Consider the following 19083-nt stretch of genomic DNA (forward strand, 5'->3'; position numbering starts at 1 on the left):
GGAGGCAGCTGAACTGATGTTTCTCTCTCATTGACGTTTCTAACTCTGTCCTGCTCCCTTCCTATCTGTAAAAAATCAATAAACTATATATATATTTTAAAATCTCCATAAAGTCATAGGAATTTCTAAACACTTACTAGCCATCTAAGCCCATTCTCCTTGTGTCTAAAAAAAGTAATAAATAACTATTTGCAATAGTAATTCACCAGACGTGAAGAACCCTCAGTCTGCTTCACTCGCAGCTTCTTTCTCCTCTTCGCCTTACTCCTTGCTGCTGCTGCTCTAGGTTCTGACTCTGGCCTTCCCCAGGTGAGTTTTAAGAAGCAACCCGGCAAACAGAACGGAGAAGCCGAGGTTCGTTTCCGAGGAGCCCAGCGACCCCGCCGATCGTACGGAAAAGAACTGGCTGAGGTCTCCGCTCCGCCAGTTAGCAGTTGGGGAGCATTCGAGACATCCCTTCCGATCGCCGCCCCTCGGCCTCGGTTTTCCCATCTTTAAAATGGAGTCAGGAGAATTTGCTGGGGGGCGGGGAGGGGGGGGGATGCGTGGGGCCGGGCAGTGGGGAAGGTAGTTAGCGCCGCAGGTCTCAGCGAATCGCTCCGGGGCAGGCTCCGCGGCCCGCGCCCCGACTCCGAGGGGGCGGGGCCCGGGAATCTGTATTTGAGCGGCTTCCCAGGTGCTTCCGGCGCGCAGACAGGTTTGACAGCCCTCGGGTCCTGGCCCACTTCTCCTCCGCCGCCTCCTCCTCCGGGTCCCAGCGGCTTCCCGTTCCCGCAACCGAAGGAGCCGCGGGAGGAGGGGAGAGAGGGCGCCGCCAGGCCCACAGGGCCGCCCGGTCCCGGCCCCTCGCCCGCCTCCCCGCCTCCCCGCCTCCCCCCGGCGGGGCCCCGGGCCCGCGGGTTACATAACGGGCCCCCGCGGAGGGCTCTCGCGAGGTTTCCGCCGCCCCCTCCTCGCTCCACGTCAGAGGGAACCGGGCGGAGCGGCCAACATGGCGGAACGCAGGCGACACAAGAAGCGGATTCAGGTAGCAGAGCCGAGTCTTGGGGCTGGGGGCTTCCGGGCGCTGGAGAGTGGAGGAAGCGGGGGGGAAGCCTCCTGGAAGGGCGAGCTGAGCGGGCGGCTAGGCCGGCCGGGGGCCCGGTCTCCCGGCCGCCGGCGGCGCGCGGCGTTGTTGTGAGGGGCCTGGCGGGGGGGAAGGTGGTGTTGGCGACGGCGGAGAGCGGGGCTGAGGTGCTGGGGCAGCGCGGGAGGCAGGAGGCGCCGCGCCGGGAGTGCAGCCTCCTCCCCTCTTCTGCACCCCAGCCTGTCGCCTTAGCCACCTCGAAGTGAAGGCCACGGTCCTGGGGGTGGAAGCCGGCGGAGATGGACCCAAAGCAGCCGGTTCTTTGTGCGCAAACAGGACCGTGGGAGGGGAGCCGCCTGGGTTCGGGCAGCTGCCCCGCGGGCCCGGGCGCCCGTCTGCCTACCCAGCTGTTCAGTGGCGTTTACCCTCCCTGTTCTTCTCTATGGTATCCCTTTGGCAGTCCAGCTGTAGCTCCCCGGCTTTCTTTCGGGCGACACAGTGTAAACAAACACAACCCTGTTGGTACTGCAGCGAGCTGGTCGCGCCCAGAAACCTTGCAGTGTGTCATCCTCGTAACCTACATAACATCCCTCCCTCGTTCCACACGTGTGTCACCCGGGCATTTCATCCCTGCGGTCCCCCCACCCCCCACCCCCCTTCCTGTTAGTCTGGCTCCTTTACCGAGAGGATTAGAGGTTTGGCACCTCTTAGCCTCGGGGTGTTCCTGGTCTCATCAGCTCAAGTGCCTAGAAACCTTCCTCTGTCATCGAAAATGGATAGTATGTGTTGTACATTGTGAATGTGCTCATCACACATGGTTACACTTACTGCCCTTCTGTTCCTTCCTGTTGCATTGCTTAGAACGACTTTTTCTGTCTAATGTTTTATTCCCCCGTTGAAGAAATAAACGACCCCTTCATCGGCCTACACAATCACAGGTGACTTGAGCCTTTTGCGAGTTAAAATTCTCCTGAAAACTTTGGAACTTTGGAGTTGGGCAGAAATGCAGAAGGGGGTCATAAACAGTTCTCCCGAGGGCAGGCAGGTCATAAAAATCAAGACTTAAGGTTATGGAAGAAGTTTCTAATTATACTATTTGTAGTCTTTCAGAATTGAGTGTTAGTGATCGGGTATAAATATGTAAGATTTTTATTAGCATTTGTCTCGAATTTGTCAAATTTGTGCATACTAGGCTCCTTCTATTTACACATATGCAGCATTTTATGCCTATTCATAAACATTGTTTTTACTATGTCAGCTATTGTAAAAGTGATCTTAATTCACTTTTTGAATAGCTGCTCTATTTCAATTGTGATTTTTATATTAAATAGAAAGGTAGATTATTAAGAAGCTGTGTTGTAGTGGTTAGTGGCGAGGAACTAAAACTTGAGCCAGACTGCCCGTTTGTACCCATTTCACAAACGGTTAGCTGTGTAACGTTGGGCAAGTTACTTAACTTTTTACCTCAATTTCCAAATCTGTAAAAAGGAATATGTACCTTAAAAAGAAAAAAAGAAAAAAAAAAGGAACCTCATAGGGTGATTGTGAAAAAATACATTAAAAGAGTGCTTGGCACAGAACTCCTTCCTTTCCCCTCTTCCCAAGTATGAAGGGTTTATGATGGCTTGTTTTGGTTTTTGTTAAGTAATCTGATATGCTGAAGAAAGATTAACTCCTGCCGATTCATTAAGTAAACCATTAGACTGTGAGTATAATGTATAGGTTTTTACTTCCTATTGTGTATTTGAGGATCAGATAAGTATGTGAGGATCTGATTGTTAAAAATCAGCTTGGCATGCTGCTAAATCAAACTAATTTTTTTCATTATAGTTTTCTAGATCTAGTTTGCTAGAATGTTGTGAAGATCTTGGGAGTGCTACTTGGAAGACTATTGTAAAGTCTTAACAAATTAGAGTAGACAGTATCTTAAACAATTTCTTATTTATCCCAGAGACTCAGAAACTATACTGTTAGCATCACTTTAGACAAAAAGATCAAATATAGTGACAAAGTTCAGAGTTTAAGTTACAGAAAAGATTCTATTGTAAGACTTTGGGGCAAAAAGGTCTGTAATATCCACTGAGTTTCCTGTTGTTTGTTACTTGATGTTTTCTGTTTAGAAAAGATTTAGTGGTGAATTGTAATTTGTACATTGGGGGGAATGATTGATATAGATAAGTTCAGGGTTTTTAAAAAGTAGCTAATTCATTTGCTCTTTTCTAGTGTAGCATAATTTCAGATTCTGTAACCCATCAAAGTTGGAAGCAAGAGGACTATTTTGTCACATTTTCTTCTTGGACTCACTTTACAGGTCACTGAACACCAGAAGTAAACTACATATATTCATTGACATTATATTGGAAAATGTTTAATGATTGAGATTCTCAAATGAAAGTGATCTCAATCTAAATTGATGAAACATTTAAAAATAATTTTGTTACTTAACGCAATTACGTAAATTTTTAAGGACATACAGTAAGTGCATATAAGTTAACAGGAAGTGCCGCTTACTAGAAAGGTTGATTTAGAATCCTAGTACAGTACCATGAAATTTTAGAGTTCAAAAGAATTTTCAAATACTAGGGTTTGTTTGGAATCCTCTTGCACAAATGTGGTTCTTATATAAAAGCAGAGTGGAGGCCCCAAAGCCCTATCACTTAAGTACCTCACTACTGTCACCCCTACATCCCATTGTCCTTTAAGCTATTTTTAGGACCTCAACCAAAAAATATTACTAGGTATACAACTTACTGCTCCAAACCATTTTACTTATTTTACAGATAAACTGAGATTCAGGGAGGTTATGTGACTTCACCCAGGATCACTCATCAAGATAGTAAGACCAGATTTAGACCAAGTCTTTTAATTCTCAGTTGAATATTCTTTCCACCTCACCATTGGTAAAATAAGAATAAATTGTTCTGAAATACTTTAATCCTGAAATCTTTATATTAAATTGTATAATCTACTTAACATGACTTGCCCAGGCTAATGAGAGAATTATCCCAAATCTAATTGAGTTTTGGAAAATTAAATGGCTTACTAATTCCTAGAGCTTTTATCACCTGCATCTCAGTTAATTTGGTTGCACCCAACTGTCCCCTGGCAATAAAATTATGCCTTATCTTGGGCCAATAGGCTTAATTTCAGAGAAGAGAAAGTTTAGGACTATACAATCTGACTTCCTGGGGCCTTCTGAAGAAAGAAGAAACCCAGGAAGCAGGTCCTAAGTGAGAACTATCCCCAGAAGTTTAATGGAGGGCTTACAATAGGAGCAAAGCAAAGAGGGTATTACAGAAGGGCACTGTCAGAGTTAAGATACAGAGACTTGCCAAACTTTATTAGTAATGTGCTGTGTGACTTTAAGCAAATGATTTATCTAAGGTCCCCTCCAGCTTTCAGATTTTATTCTGTTAACCCTATTTGCATTTTCACCAATATTTTTATAGTACTTGTATGAAGATACAAATTCATTTTGTGAACTAACCTTTTTCTTTTTTGCTCAATTCACTCAACAGTTCAATTCAGTTGATTTCTATTGACTAGCAATTTTTAAAATTCTTCTAAATTAAAACTTCTGCAAGATTGAATGAAGCCTGAGGCTTACTGACTTGATCTAACTTTTTTTCTCAAAAAGATTACCTTAAGTTCTTAAATACTAGCTATCTATATTAACAAAAGGGTAATATGCTAATTAGACCAGATAGACCAGATGTCATTCTGGACAAAGCCAGGGGCGTGGCTGGCCTACAACCACCTGTGGCCCCTCACCCTGGCCGGTCCCACCCCCAAGCGGGGACCCCCCACTCCGATCCGGGGCGCCCTTCAGGGCAGGCCAGCCGGCCCACACCTGTGCACCAGGCCTCTATCCTATATAATAAAAGGGCAATATGCAAATTGACCCTAATGGCAGAACGACCGTTGGACCAGTCACTATGAGGCACACAGACCACCTCTTGGTTCCTTCCCCCGGCCGTCAGGCACCGATCACCCAATAGCGAGTGGGGAACCGGGGGGTGGGTGGTGGCTGGGGGTGGGGCCGGCTACGGGCAGTTGGGGAAGATGGCCCTGATTGCAGGCCAGGCCTAGGGACCGGACCTGCGCATGAATTTCGTGCGCCGGGCCTCTAGTATATATAGAAAAGGTAATTCTTATCTCATTATAGTATTTGAGTGTTGATGTAGTCCAAAGTAAAAATAGCCACGGGAGCAGACTCTGCCGACCTCCTCAGCTCTCAAAGAAGACATGGCTGAAACATGGAATGCAGCTTTGGGGCTAGAGCTGGGGAGGTGGAGGGATTGAGCAAAAAGAAAAAAGAGGGAGAACTTATGGACATGACAACAGTGTGGCGACTGCAGGGGTGGTGGGAGGTAAGGGGGCGTGGAGAAGGGCATAGAGGGAATAAATGGTGATGGGAAAAAATAAAATTTAGAAAAGAAAATGGAACAAAGTAAAATAGTATTTGTTAAATAACTTGAGAGTGTTCTAACCAAACTTTCAGTTTATATAATTTTGGATTGTGAGTTGCAGCAGCTAGCATCTTGGTATTTGAGTGCAAAGATGGTAGTCCAGCCTCAAAACATTGGTTCTTCACTTCCTCATTCTAAGACATTTGAGCTCATTCATTGAGCTATATAAAATTCTTTTCATTTGAGGGTTGATGAGTTGGTTTCTCCTATTAGTGGGCCCTGCCATTCTCAAAAGGCCTTCACTTTTTGTTAGGTTTCTAGAAAAGTTATGAAATTTTCGGAAGATTTGTTCACATCAAAAGGGAATAAAAGGGGGCATGCTGTAGTCTATACATAAACAGGAAGAGGGTAGGACTTTTATACTCTTCAGGCTGCAGTAGGGGAGCAGTGAGAGTGAAGCCTCCATGGCAGGATCTTCTGTATTACCAGCTTCGCATGGCCATGTCCCCATGGTCATGTTCCATTGGCACTCTTATAGAGCATTCAGTCTTTCTGGCTTCAAAGCCTCAGCAGGTGGCACAAATTCTATACTTTCATTAAAGACAGCCTACAATACGTATAACTTATATGTGGTATAATGAACATTTATTTCATAATTCACAAAGGAAAATAGAAACTTTTTTAGGATTTGAACTTCAAGGAGCAAGGAAGGTGTCAGTTCTGTTAAACCAATATCTTGATAGAATTCACTAGTTACAGTTGCAAGGGAAGATACTGATACTTTAAGTATAAATGGATAAGTAACTGTGTCTAGTTGGGAGAGATTATCCAAACCCATGTTTTCTGGGTCTGTTCTGTTCATTGTTGCTTAGTAGTTCGTTGTTGCTTTATTAAGGAGGGGAAAGGAATGAAAATAGTTAACAGTTGACTCTTAAACAACATGGATTTGAATTGTGTGGGTTCACTTATACGCAAATCTTTTTCAATAAATATGTTTCCATGGATTTCACATGTGTGGATTCAACCAGTGGATCCACAATTTTGACTGTATGCATTTATTGATCTGTGCCATTTAATATATAGAACTTGAGCATCCAGGGATTTTGGTATCCGTTGGGTTTTCTGGATGCCATGGGACAACTGTAAAGTTTTGGGGTAGTCAAAAATTATATATGGATTTTCAACTGCACAGGAGTTCTGCTACCCTAACCCTGGCATTATTCAAGGGTCAACTGTACTTAAATCTGTTTTGCACTGTGGGAATGACTTCGGTGAACTTTTAAGTTAATTGTTAAAATGAGGTTTAAAAATGTTGTGAATTCATGTAGTATCGGATTCCCTATTGTATAAAACTAGAATGGACTTTTCAGTTTCTTGTGTATCTTAATATGAGATTTTACATGTTGATGCCTCCATCAACAATCAGTAGATTAATGCATTTATGCCTGTGCTCAGTAAATGAGTGTTAGCAGGAGTGTAGACTTGTCATGCCTAAAGTTGATGTGATTTTTTCCCCCCAGAATCACCTTCCTCTCAAATTTCTGTTATTGGAAAACTGTACTTTCAGTTGATCAAATTAGAGGTCTGACTTCTTTGATTCAGCCATTTCATTCATCCTTTATCATAGAGTCCTGTCTGCTCTACATTTGAAATGTTTCAAATGTCCACAATTCTTCTCATTCCTATCCAGTATGACATCGTGTTTTACTTGAATACTAATTAGTTGAAATTTCTCAAACTGTCAGGAAGAATCTTTAGCCCTGTTCTGTTTACTAACTTACTTAGTTACATACTTAGCCTCACAATGCTTCCTAACTTGTTTCTATTTGGAGCCAAATTTTGTGCTCATTCTCAGCCATAATGTTTATGTTGTCTGTTCAACTTACCCCAAACTTGTTCTTTTTTCAAAATCAAGCTCCCTCTTCCAAGAGGTCTTTCATAGATATTTTCATCCACTTGATAATCCTACTCCTAAAATATTTTTTTCCTACCACTTCTTTTAAAATATAATAATTGCTGTTTTAGATAGTTGTAACAAAGTATAGGTATCATGCTTTACAGAATTTTGGCATTAAGTATAGCACCCAGAGATAATATAGGGTAAACACTCAGTATGTATTGAATTATTTTTGTTTATTGAGACTTCTCACCAACAATAATTTTTAATGAAGCATATCCTGGTAACAACTTACCAGTTAATTAGGTAAACCTTTAAATTTTCAACAGATATGTCAAATTAGGGGGGAAATGAACATATATGGATATGATTATAAAATAGAATTTTTTATAAGCCAATTATAGTATCTCATTATTTTCAACTATTTATAATAATACTTTTTTGATTGTATCACAAATATACAGGATATTAATTACTAATCCATGAGACTTCTGGAAGTGCAGTGTATTGCACAGGCATAATTAAGTACTATCATTCAACATATGAAACTAACATATGTTAGTATATTTTAGTGTGATTTCAAAAATTGCAGTATAGAATTTTCACCGTTTAGCTGTCAGAAATGTATTTTGTGACTAGGCTCCAAACCAAATCATTATGAACCTTATAGATGTTAGTGAGCTTGGAGTGTTAGATTTTGAATTTGAAATATTTTAAGATTTTATTTTTCTGTGATACATATCTATACTAATAATAGAGGAATATGCAAACTGGCCAAATGGGTGGGGGCGGGGCCACGGCGGAGAGCTCTCAGCACGCCTGCGCCAGGGGCTCGAAGAGCCCATAGAGAGGAAGTGAGAGCAGATAGGCAGTTAGGGGGATTAGGCCAGGAAGGGAGTGCAGATAGGCAGTGAGGGCAATCAGGCCAGGAGGGAGAGCAGATAGGCAGTTAGGGGAATCAGGTCAGGAGGGGAGCACAGGTAGGCAGTTAGGTCAATCAGGCAAGGAGGGGAGAGCAGACAGGCAGTTAGGGGGATCAGGCCAGGAGGGGAGATCAGTTAGGCACTTAGGAGGATGGATCAGGCCAGGAGGGGAGAGCAGTTAGGAGCATCAGGCAAGCAGGTAGGTGAGCAGTTAGGAGCCAGTGGTTCCAGATTGCGAGAGGGATCCCGGATTGGAGAGGGTGCAGGCCAGGCTGAGGGACAACCCCCCCTCTGTGCACGAATTTCATGCACCAGGGCCTCTAGTTTTTATATATAAAACTAAAGGTTTTGTAGTTATATAAATATTTGGGTTTTACTATAATCTTTATTTGTATTGAATGGTTTGGGCTTTTAATTTTTATTGACACAAATTATAACCCACAAATGGGGTAGTAGCAGAGTATAAGAATCATACACCGTCAGTTGGGCTACTGGAAGTAGAGCTGGGAAATTCAAAGGAAGAAATATGAGAAGTAGCTGCCAGGTGACTCGACGAAAGCACAGGCTTTTACTTCATCTAACAAATCACCCCTTTCCAGGATAAAATTAAAGCTGAAACCGTGGTTTGTTACTTGTTCCTTAGCATCATCAAACATAGCTGAATTCAGTCTTATCTGTAATATGTGGGAAAACTGACTCAAAAAACAGATGGTTTAGGTAGTTTATTTTTTTCTATTGTATGTTAGTAGAATGTCTTGCCTGAAATGTAGGTATCTTTAGCATTAATTGTTCTCAGCATCCTAGATTTTTAGCAAATAATTCTTTACTATTATTTGGCTCTTTATTCATTTAGAAACAGACTTTCTTAAAATTAGTCACATTTAGATTATATATTGCTAGAAATATTGTTTGTGTGCTTTATGTATTATGCTTAAACATGTACTTAAAGACAGTACTTTTGTTTCAATAGCTTACAGCAATAAGACAACTTCTAAAAGTTTATATATATGTGTGTGTGTGTATATATATACTAGAAGCCCGGCAGGGGATTGTCCCTCAGCCCAGCCTGTACCCTCTCCAATCTGGGACTCCTGGAGGGATGTCCGACTGCCCGTTTAGGCCCGATCCTGGTGGGATCGGGCCTAAACGGGCAGTCGGACATCCCTCTCACAATCCAGGACTGCTGGCTCCCAACTGCTTACCTGCCTGCCTTCCTGATTGCCCCTAACCGCTTCTGCCTGCCAGCCTGATCACCCCCTAACCACTCTGCTGCCAGCCTGGTTGATACTTAACTGCTCCCCTGCCAGCCTGTTTGCCCCCAACTTCCCTCCTCTGCCAGCCTGGTCACCCCTAACTGCCCTCTCCTGCAGGGTTGATCACCTCCAACTGCCCTCCCTTGCAAGCCTGGTCCCTCGCAACTGCCCTCCCTTGCAGGCCTGGTCCCTCACAACTGCCCTCCCTTGCAGGCCGGGTGCCTCCCAACTGCCCTCTCCTGCTGGCCATCTTGTGGTGGCCATCTTGTGTCCACATGGGGGCAGGATCTTTGACCACATGGGGGCAGCTATATTGTGTGTTGCAGTGATGATCAATCTGTATATTATTCTTTTATTAGATAGGATAGAGGCCTGGTGCACGGGTGGGGGCCAGCTGGTTTGCCCTGAAGGGTGTCACAGATAAGGGTGGGGGTTCCCTTGGGGTGTGGGGCGGCCTGAGCGAGGGGCCTGTGGTGGTTTGCAGGCCGGCCACGCCCCCTGGCAACCCAAGGGGAGGCCCTGGTATCTGGAATTTATTTTCCTTCTACAATTGAAACTTTGTAGCCTGGAGCGGAGCCAAGCCTGGGGCTCCGGCAGCCATTTCTGTGGCAGTTAATTCACCTTCTACAATTGAAACTTTGTTGCCTTAAGCGGGTGGGCCCGGCCAGGGTGTGCGGAAAGCTTTGCTTCCCCTGTTGCCGCCGGCAACCCTGGCCTGCTCTCTCAAGCTCCATTCTGCCGCCATTTGTTTGAATTTGTTTACCTTCTATAACTGAAACTTTGTAGCTTGAGTGGAGGCTTAGGCCTGCAACGGCTATGGAAAGCTTGGCTTCCTCTGTTACCTGGGAAACCTTGCTCTCTGTGGCTGTAGCCATCTTGGATTGGGGTTAATTTGCATAGTCGCCCTGATTGGCTGGTGGGCGTGGCTTGGCTGGTGGGCGTGGCTTATGTAGTGGAGTGATGGTTAATTTGCCTATTACCATTTTATTAGAGAGGATATATATCTACACTAATAAAAGAGACAGATGCAAATTGACCGTACCTCCGTGACGCCCACCAGCCAATCAGGAGTGAGTATGCAAATTAACCCAACAAAGATGGCAGGTTAATTTGCATACGCAGGCGCCAAGCGGCCGGGGGCGGGGCAGCACCATGTGGCCTAGGTCCCGGGGATGGGCGCTAAGCCCACAGCCTCCCGGGACCATCGCCGCCCCGGGAGGTGAGGGCGACCGTGCAGCTTGACAGCAGGGCCTGCTTGGCTGTAGCCACAGTGACCTGTGAGCAGGCAAGTGGGCCCACAGGCAGCACCCAGCAGGGCCTGTTTGCCCATTGCCGTGGTGTGGAGCAGGCAGGCCCTGCAGAGAGCAGAGAACCATGGGGAGCTGGCCTAAGCCATCAGTAGGACATTCCCTGAGGGCTCCCGGATTGGAGAGGGTGCAGGTCGGGCTGAGGGACCCCTCCGCCCCCCCCGCACGAATTTCGTGCACTGGGCCTCTAGTGTGTGTGTGTGTGTATGATACAAATGTAGACTGCCTTCATTTTCTTCAGTATATGGGTGGAGAGCATAAGTACACAAAAGGAATTATCAAAGAAGTAGTTTAGAATGTAAGGAAATAAACAGAAGATGGGGAATGATAAACAATGAAGAAAGTAAGAGAAAATTTAGAGGAAGAAATAGAAGAAAGAAAAGAGGGAAGGATTAAAGCAGCCTTTCCAACACTCCATGTATTTCCATGAACAGTTCTTCAAATAAGTGTGTAATTTATCTATTGCATTTTTATTTTTGCTTTACCCCTAAAAGGGAAAAAAAGAAGCAAGACAAGGTGAGAAAGGAGTCCCAGACAGTATCTGGGATTTGGAATCACAAGAGGAAAGGGAAGGGAGTATAAATCTTCAGCATCTCAGACCTCAGATAATTCTTATGGCTACCACACTGGGGCAGCTATCTTTGGTTAATCCGAGAACTGCTCTTAAGGTCTGTTGTTCATTGTTCAGAGTACATGGCTTTGGTTGTTATTTAGTATTTATTTATGGCACCTGTTTCTACTTTGACATTTGGGCACTCACTGTTAGCATCCGCTTAACCTTTTGAATTATTGCTTTGTGGCTTATAAAAAGAGACCAGGCAAGAGTGAAGGTGAACTGGTACAATGTAGTTACCATACTGGAAAAACAACTCAAAATAAATGCCTGAGGCTGAGGCCAAGAGGCAGTCAGGTTTTGGCTCTATCAACTTGTATTTGAAAGACATGTAATTTTAAAAATTCTCCATCCTGTCTTTTGTATAGATTGCCACGTCTACTCCAGAGAAAGTTTGAAAGAAAGCCCTATGTTCCACTTAAAAAGATTTGCAGAACATATCTGTAAATTATTCTTTAGTACATGAATTTCTCAAGTAAATGATTACATTAAATTAATATTCTTACTTTGCAGGAAGTTGGTGAGCCATCTAAAGAAGAGAAGGCTGTAGCCAAGTATCTTCGATTCAACTGTCCAACAAAGTCTACCAATATGATGGGTCATCGGGTTGATTATTTTATTGGTAGGATTATATGAGTGTATATATTAGTGTGTATATCTTATGAAGATACCTAAATTTGGGATATGTAGATGTTTTAAAAGTGTTTTCCAAGTGTGATTAGGGAAGCTGGGTGATGACAATTGATTGTCCTTTTCCTTCTTTTTATGATGGAAACTATCAATAATAAGATAAAAGAATGTACTTTGTAATAACATTTCTTGGAAATTTTTAAAATAGAATTTATTTTCAGTATTAATGCTACCTTTTGTTCAGATAGTACATGTACTTAAAGATAATCATTTTGTAAAACTCTGGAGTCGAATTCAGTGTGAAGCAAATCCTGTTGGAACCATTTTAGGAGCTTTGGATCTTCACATAATCCAACACCCTTATTATAAGCTAATGTTATTATAACATAGTCCCATAGCTTATAAACAGTAGGTGAGTTTGCCTCTTTGATCCATTAAGATTGAATTGCCTTTATAGAAAAGAAATTTACTTGCCTTTCTTTAATATAATGATTAATTTTTATATTCATTAAGAGTTTAGAAAAATTGATGTGCTGTTCGCTTCAGAATTAATATATTTAGCTGCTTCTAGCAGTAGCTTGTTCAGAACTTATTCCTCAGTGGGTCACAGTTAAAAGCATAATGACAGAATTTGTTACTGGGGGAGAGGAAGATTTTTGGTTTCTTTAGCCTACATTTAATTGTAATTATTCGATGAGTGATATTTATATTTATTTTGAATATTTTGTTTAGAATATTTTCCCATTAATTTATCTTGCTTTAGTTAATGTTTTAAAATTAATTTATTTCCCAGCATTACTTTAAAAAGATGCTTACTGATATGCTTCACAGATTGAGGTTTTGAGGAACTATTTATCATGATCATGTCAGACTTAAATTTTGTATTGAATTTGGTTTTATTTTCTGATGCCATTATGTTGAAATTTGCCTTAGAAAATATTATTTAGGTAGGCATAAATTTCTATGTATACTAAATTTAAAATAATAAATTTCTTCTTTAGCTTCAAAAGCAGTGGATTGCCTTTTGGATTCAAAGTGGGCAAAGGCCAAGAAAGGAGAGGAAGCTTTATTTACAACAAGGGAGTCTGTGGTTGACTACTGCAACAGGTAGTGTTTATTTCTTAGTGAAGGATAACTAAATAGTAACTTAGTAATATTCTCCATAGTTCTGAAGCTTCTTACCCATTTTCATCAATAAACCTAGTGATATTAAAACATAGCTCAAACATAGCTTTTACATGCAAACTGGATTTCTTCAGTACCTCTAGAAATACATTTATTTGGTGTTAGACTATCATATTTTTATGATTTTTATTTGTGTTCTATTAACATTTGTACATTTGCCAGGCTGACAAAACCAAAGAGGTCAGCAATAAAAATCATACAACAGTGCCTACAGTGAACAAGAAAGTCTTTCTTTTTTAGAGCAAATGGTTGGGGAGTCTTTTCTAAAATTTTGGCAGGGATTTCTAATAGACCTGTTGTTCCTGGGGTTTTTGTTTGCTTGCTTGTTCTTAGAGTGCCTACACACTGCGCATTAGCCAGTACCCTTCCATATTTTGTTTAGTGATGGCTAACTTATTTCTTGTAAAAGCAAGGCAGCTCAACATCTATTTTCTTGACTCCAAAATGAAGAATAGACAGTTCAGTAATATATTCATGTTTTTCATAATAAGTACTCCTTTGGGAAAAACTTTTGATGGTGAGTGGTATACAAAAATCAGTTTCCTCTTGGAAATAAGTACACTTTTTTCCCCTTTGGTTTAAATAGTTATGCATATTTATTAAGCTGTTGATGAACCAAGTTTTCTTTTTTATGACACTATAGTTTATAGTAAGTGGAAATTTGACATTTTAGATTATTTTATATATATGGTAGGGAGGTACACATAGCACTTTACTAGTATATTGTCTAAAAAAATTAAAAGTATCAGCCACATGAGGCTCCTCTAAAAAACCATTACTTCACAACCTTGTTTCTAAAGCTGTAAAGTTAAGGAATTATTAAAAATTTCTTAAAATTACCCTATTCGGTATTGCTCAGTGGGTAGAGCATTGGACTGTGGGCTGAAGGGTCCCGGTTTCGATTCTGGTCAAGGTCACATGCCCGGGTTGCGGGGGTGCAAGAAGCAGCCAATCAATGATCCTCTCTTATCATTGATGTTTCTATCTCTCTCTCCCTCTCTCTTCCTCTCTGAAATCAATAAAGACATGTTTAAATTTTTTTTTTCTTAAAATTTTTAGTTGTTAAAAACTAGAGTCACAAACAGACCTTTCAGAAGCAATAAAATTTTCATTGTTGGAGCAGGGATGAGCTAACAGTAGTATAGTTGGTATTTTTCTGTACAGCCATTTGTATGTTTAGCACTCCAAAGTACAAATTTCCCTGCCTTGCCTCAAAATAGATTTTTTATATGTGATATAAAAACTAAGCGATGTAATAAACACAAAAACAGAGAATGTTATGTAAATTACCCAAGGTCACACAGCTAATTATCAGCCAGAGTTCTAAATCCAACAGTCTTGCTCCAGAGAGGAAGAGAGAAGGAGAGAGAGAGAAACATCAATGATAAGAGAGAATCATTGATCAGCTGCCTCTTCACGCCCCTGCCATTGAAGATCGAGCCTGCAATCCCGGCATGTGCCCTGACCGGGAATTGAACTGTGACCTCCTGGTTCATAGGTCAATGCTCAACCACTGAACCGCACCAGCCTGGACACAGTTCATGCTCTTAACCACTGCATGCTATACTGTCTCCTCCAACAAAATGATGATGTGTTTAAATGAAGCAAAAATTAAGATGAAGGATTCACCTGTCAATGCAGGTATCCTCTGCTTTCTGAAAGTTCGCAAAAGACCTATGTTATTTTTTTTTTAATATATTTTTAATGATTTCAGAGAGGAAGGGTGAGGGAGAGAGAGAAACATCAATGATGAGAGAGAATCATTGATTGGCTGTGTCCTTCACACCCCCTACTGGGGATCGAACCCACAAACTGGGCATGTGCCATTGACCAGAATTGAACCTGGGACCCTTCAGTCCGAAGGCCAATGCTCTATCCACTGAGCAAAACCGGCTAGGGCAAGACCTACATTATTACAGTAACAGCTTTATTTGTAAAAGCAAAAATCCTCTTCAGATTTCTTTAGGTTAACAAAAATAGGTACTAAAGTGAAGTGACACAAAGCAAATTTTTTGAAAAGCAAGAGATACCCTTATTTTGCTCCCTTTCAGCTTACAAAAGGTTTCCTAGGAACTCTTTCAAATAGCAGGGAAAATAGAACTATTTAAATATTAAATCTATAAGCCCAAATCTCTGAGGAGAGCAGCCAGCATTAATCCACATCTGTTGGCCTTTTAGGAGTATTGATACCTTGTTATATGAAAAGCCCAAAAGACCTGATTACAGAAAATGTCCTAGATTTACACTCATTTTTCATTGTGTATGTTATTCCCATTCATGTCAGGTTGTTTGTCCTTTCTGCACTAAAATGGGGACGCATAACTACTTAAATTCTTCAAAGCCACTTCTAATACAACCATGGAGGCCTCATGATGGCCAGCCCTTATGGTTTCCTGCTTGGCTATAGACAAAAGTACAAAAGGACACTTTTCTAGTCTCATTTTCTGAAGCTACTAAGTGGGCTTGAGGGAGTCGGAAGACAAACAGAACAAGAAAGTGTAGGATAATATGCAAAACAAACTTGTCTAATATGTCCTAGTGCTTCTTTATGTCCTATTTCAAGTATGAACTCTTCAGCCTTTAATCTGGCACTATCCTAACTCTCCCAGTGACTGCATCGCCAACCCCCAGTCCAGTAATGTCCTTCTGACTCCTGTTCTTATGCCACACTCATTCTCTCTTCTGGTCTTTACTTAATCATAACCTGCCACTTTTCCCAAATGGTTCTCTCTCTCCTGTCTGCTTTTCAATATAAATATCTCTCAAGTTCCATCTCCACCATGTGATATTCTTCAGGTCCTCCAACCCACATTAATCTTTGTATCTAAAGTTCTACAGTATTTATAAAGCTGCTATCATATAGTTTAGCCCTTAACTATTTTAGAATTGTTGCATGTATTAGTTTTTTTTTACTTCTTGGCAGCTAAATCTGAAGGCACTTGTAGGACTCTTATACTTTACTGTTACTCCATAGCACAATGTGGGCATTTAATGAAACCTCACCATTGTCACATAGGTGAAAGTCCTGAACAAATATCTGGCATCTATAAATGTTTGTTAAACTTAAAGAAAAATTTTTTAAAAAATTAAAAGGTGAGGAAAGCAATTTAATAACTTGCTGCCTTTAATCAATTTATTTATTCAACAAATATCTATTATATGCCAGGCCCCGGAAATACAAAGATGACTGTGACTTGGTTCCTGCCTCCAAAGCACCTAATCTAGTCTGTTAAAGAAGATTCATGACTACTACAGTGCAGTGTGTTCCGTAAGGAAGACAGAGATGGGGAAACTTCAAGAATGGCTTCACAGGAAAAATGTGTCTTTTCAAATTTTGAAACATAGATAGCTGATTACCCAGCAAACAATAGGAGAAAGGACATTTGTTCCTGGCAAAGGGCACAGAACAGGGAAGTATGGGGAAGTAAGATAGGAAAGTATGAATAGTTCTGTGAAAGTGTCAGAGAGCTTTGTGTAAGTGATTTGTACTATATGATGTACTGAAAGCTTAATTAATGGAGGCCCTGATATTATTACAATAGTAAATGTCATCTCACTTTTGAGGCATAAAGTGAGTTGAAGTAGAAGTTCTCTGAAAACCTATCAAGGAATAAGTAAATGATTCTACTTACTACTAGTATTACTTATTACAGAATGGAATGATGTTAAAATTAGTGACTCATGAGACCAAATGTGTTTGTGTATGTGTATTCCATAACTATTAAAGAAATTCAAGGTTTTGTTATAGCAATAATGGCTAACATTGAGTACATATATGTCAGGCACCATGCTTCTCATTTAGTCCTAGAAACCCCTATGAAATAGCTACCACATTTAAAAAAATATTTTTATGTGTGGTTTTTTTTATTGATTTTAGAGAGAGGAAAAGAGAGGGAGAAATAGAAACATCAGTGATGAGAGAGAATAGTTGATCAATCGGCTGCATGCCCCCTACTGGGGTTCGAGCCTGTAACCCAGGCATGTGCCCTGACCAGGAATCAAATGTGACCTCCTGGTTGATGGGTTGATGCTCAACCACTGAGCCACACCAGCAGGGCTGAATGTGAACGTTTCAACAATTTGATGGGTTATAGTCTATTTTTCTTTTATGGGGGTGGGGCAACTGTGCAGGAGTGATGACAGCTGATTTTCCTACTGGCTCTGTGCACTTCTGTGTCTACTCACTAAGGGAAAGATATTTTTCTCTTAAAATTGTTTGATTTTTTAAATTATTTATTACTTTATTAAGAATAATTTTTTCCACTTAAAATGATATAGGAGAAAATCGAAATTAGTTTTATAAAACACATTACCATTTGAGAATGTGTACTCAAGAATCTATGTGTATATATATGTACTCTTCATATGTGGAAATCCATAATATGAACTGTAATATGAAATGCTGGTTTGTAACTAATATACAATGAATAGGATGTATTTTTGTTTTCATAGTAAGTGGTAATGAATATTCCTGATAGAAAATCTGGAAATCACATAAGTACAGAAGTAAATAAAATTAGAATGTGTTCATTATAAATTTTTATAAGAAATTCTGAAGTAGAGTAAAAATTTGAAATCCTCCTTCATATTCAAATACCTACCACTACTCTTAAATATCACTTTCTACTCATAAGTAGTTAATTATTAAGGGACTCGTTTCAATTTTTTGTTGGTTTACATACATATGTATATGTGTAGCAGACATTAATGGTGGAGTCTTTGGGGATATTTCAGACAGTTGCACATTACTTGCTATATAGATCTTCTGAACAAGTAGAAGGCCAGGTGAGGGTACCTAGAAGTTAGCTTTGTGGAGATGTGCATGGGGTGTACTAATTGGGCAGCTGAAAGAAGCCCAGCCAGCCAGGTAAAAACCAATGCTCCGGAGGGTAGAACATAATGACCAGAAATAAGTGATCATTTGGCAGGAGAGGGGCATCTAGTTAACAAGTGGTATAATGTGCTTGAGCAGGCCCCTGTAAGGGTAGAAAGGTGGGTAATCACCATTAGGCACAGATGGTGGCAGTGAGTTGTGTTTTGGTGATTGTACTTTATTAGGCAGAAATGAAGACAAATCAGAAACTCTGAAACTGGAACATAAGATTTGAAAAGATGGCTTTTAGGTGACAAATGTAAGGATTTTTCAATAGGATTATAAGGTTAGAAATTTGAGACTTAACATTAAATAAAGCAGTCTTGGTTACTCTTAATGAACTTAGAGAAAATTTCATAAGGATAATTCCAAATCTATATAATCTCGTATCTAAATTATATAGTTAAAAAAATGAAAATTAGATTGACAACTTTTATATACTCAGATTAGCTATATTGTGTGTTTTTTTTTATTTTATTAGAGGTGGGGTTGGTTTTTATTTCCCGTGGCTTACTAATTGTAATTTCTCTGTGAGTTGCCAATGTATGTCTTCCCTTGCTCATTTTATTCAGGTCTTGATATTTTTGCTTTTCAGTCTGTATCTTATAATTGTCATACCTTTTTTCCTAAAGGCTTTTAAAGAAACAGTTTTTTCATCGAGCACTAAAAGTAATGAAAATGAAGTATGATAAAGACATTAAAAAAGAAAAAGAAAAAGGAAAAGCTGAAAGTGGAAAAGAAGAAGATAAAAAGAGCAAGAAAGAAAATCTAAAGGATGAAAAGACCAAAAAGGAAAAAGAGAAAAAAAAAGATGGTGAAAAGGAAGAATCCAAAAAGGTGATTTCATTTAAGTAAAAATCAAAAGTCATTATGTGCACAGGATTACTGGCATATGAGCAATCTTGAAATACTATGTAACAACCATTT

The 19083-nt window shown here is 40.6% G+C and overlaps 1 protein-coding gene across 2 annotated transcripts in view; it reads left to right on the forward strand.

Annotated features, from left to right (window-relative positions):
• Window positions 1-673: 673 nt before the first annotated feature.
• SEC62 (SEC62 homolog, preprotein translocation factor) overlaps window positions 674-19083 on the forward strand; it is a 30516-nt gene continuing 12106 nt past the window's right edge. The window contains exons 1-4 of one of the 2 annotated variants that reach the window (XM_079766676.1): window positions 674-1027; window positions 11982-12090; window positions 13100-13205; window positions 18789-18993. In XM_079766676.1, the coding sequence (XP_079622802.1) occupies window positions 992-1027; window positions 11982-12090; window positions 13100-13205; window positions 18789-18993 (456 nt within the window). In that variant the 5' untranslated portion in view covers window positions 674-991. Of the gene's footprint in view, window positions 1028-11981; window positions 12091-13099; window positions 13206-16449; window positions 16552-18788; window positions 18994-19083 lie in introns of those variants that run through there. The other variant, XM_079766677.1, reaches the window with a different exon arrangement.

This window comes from Cnephaeus nilssonii (assembly GCF_951640355.1).
Source record: "Cnephaeus nilssonii genome assembly, chromosome: 3".
NCBI classification, from domain to species: Eukaryota; Metazoa; Chordata; class Mammalia; order Chiroptera; family Vespertilionidae; genus Cnephaeus; species Cnephaeus nilssonii.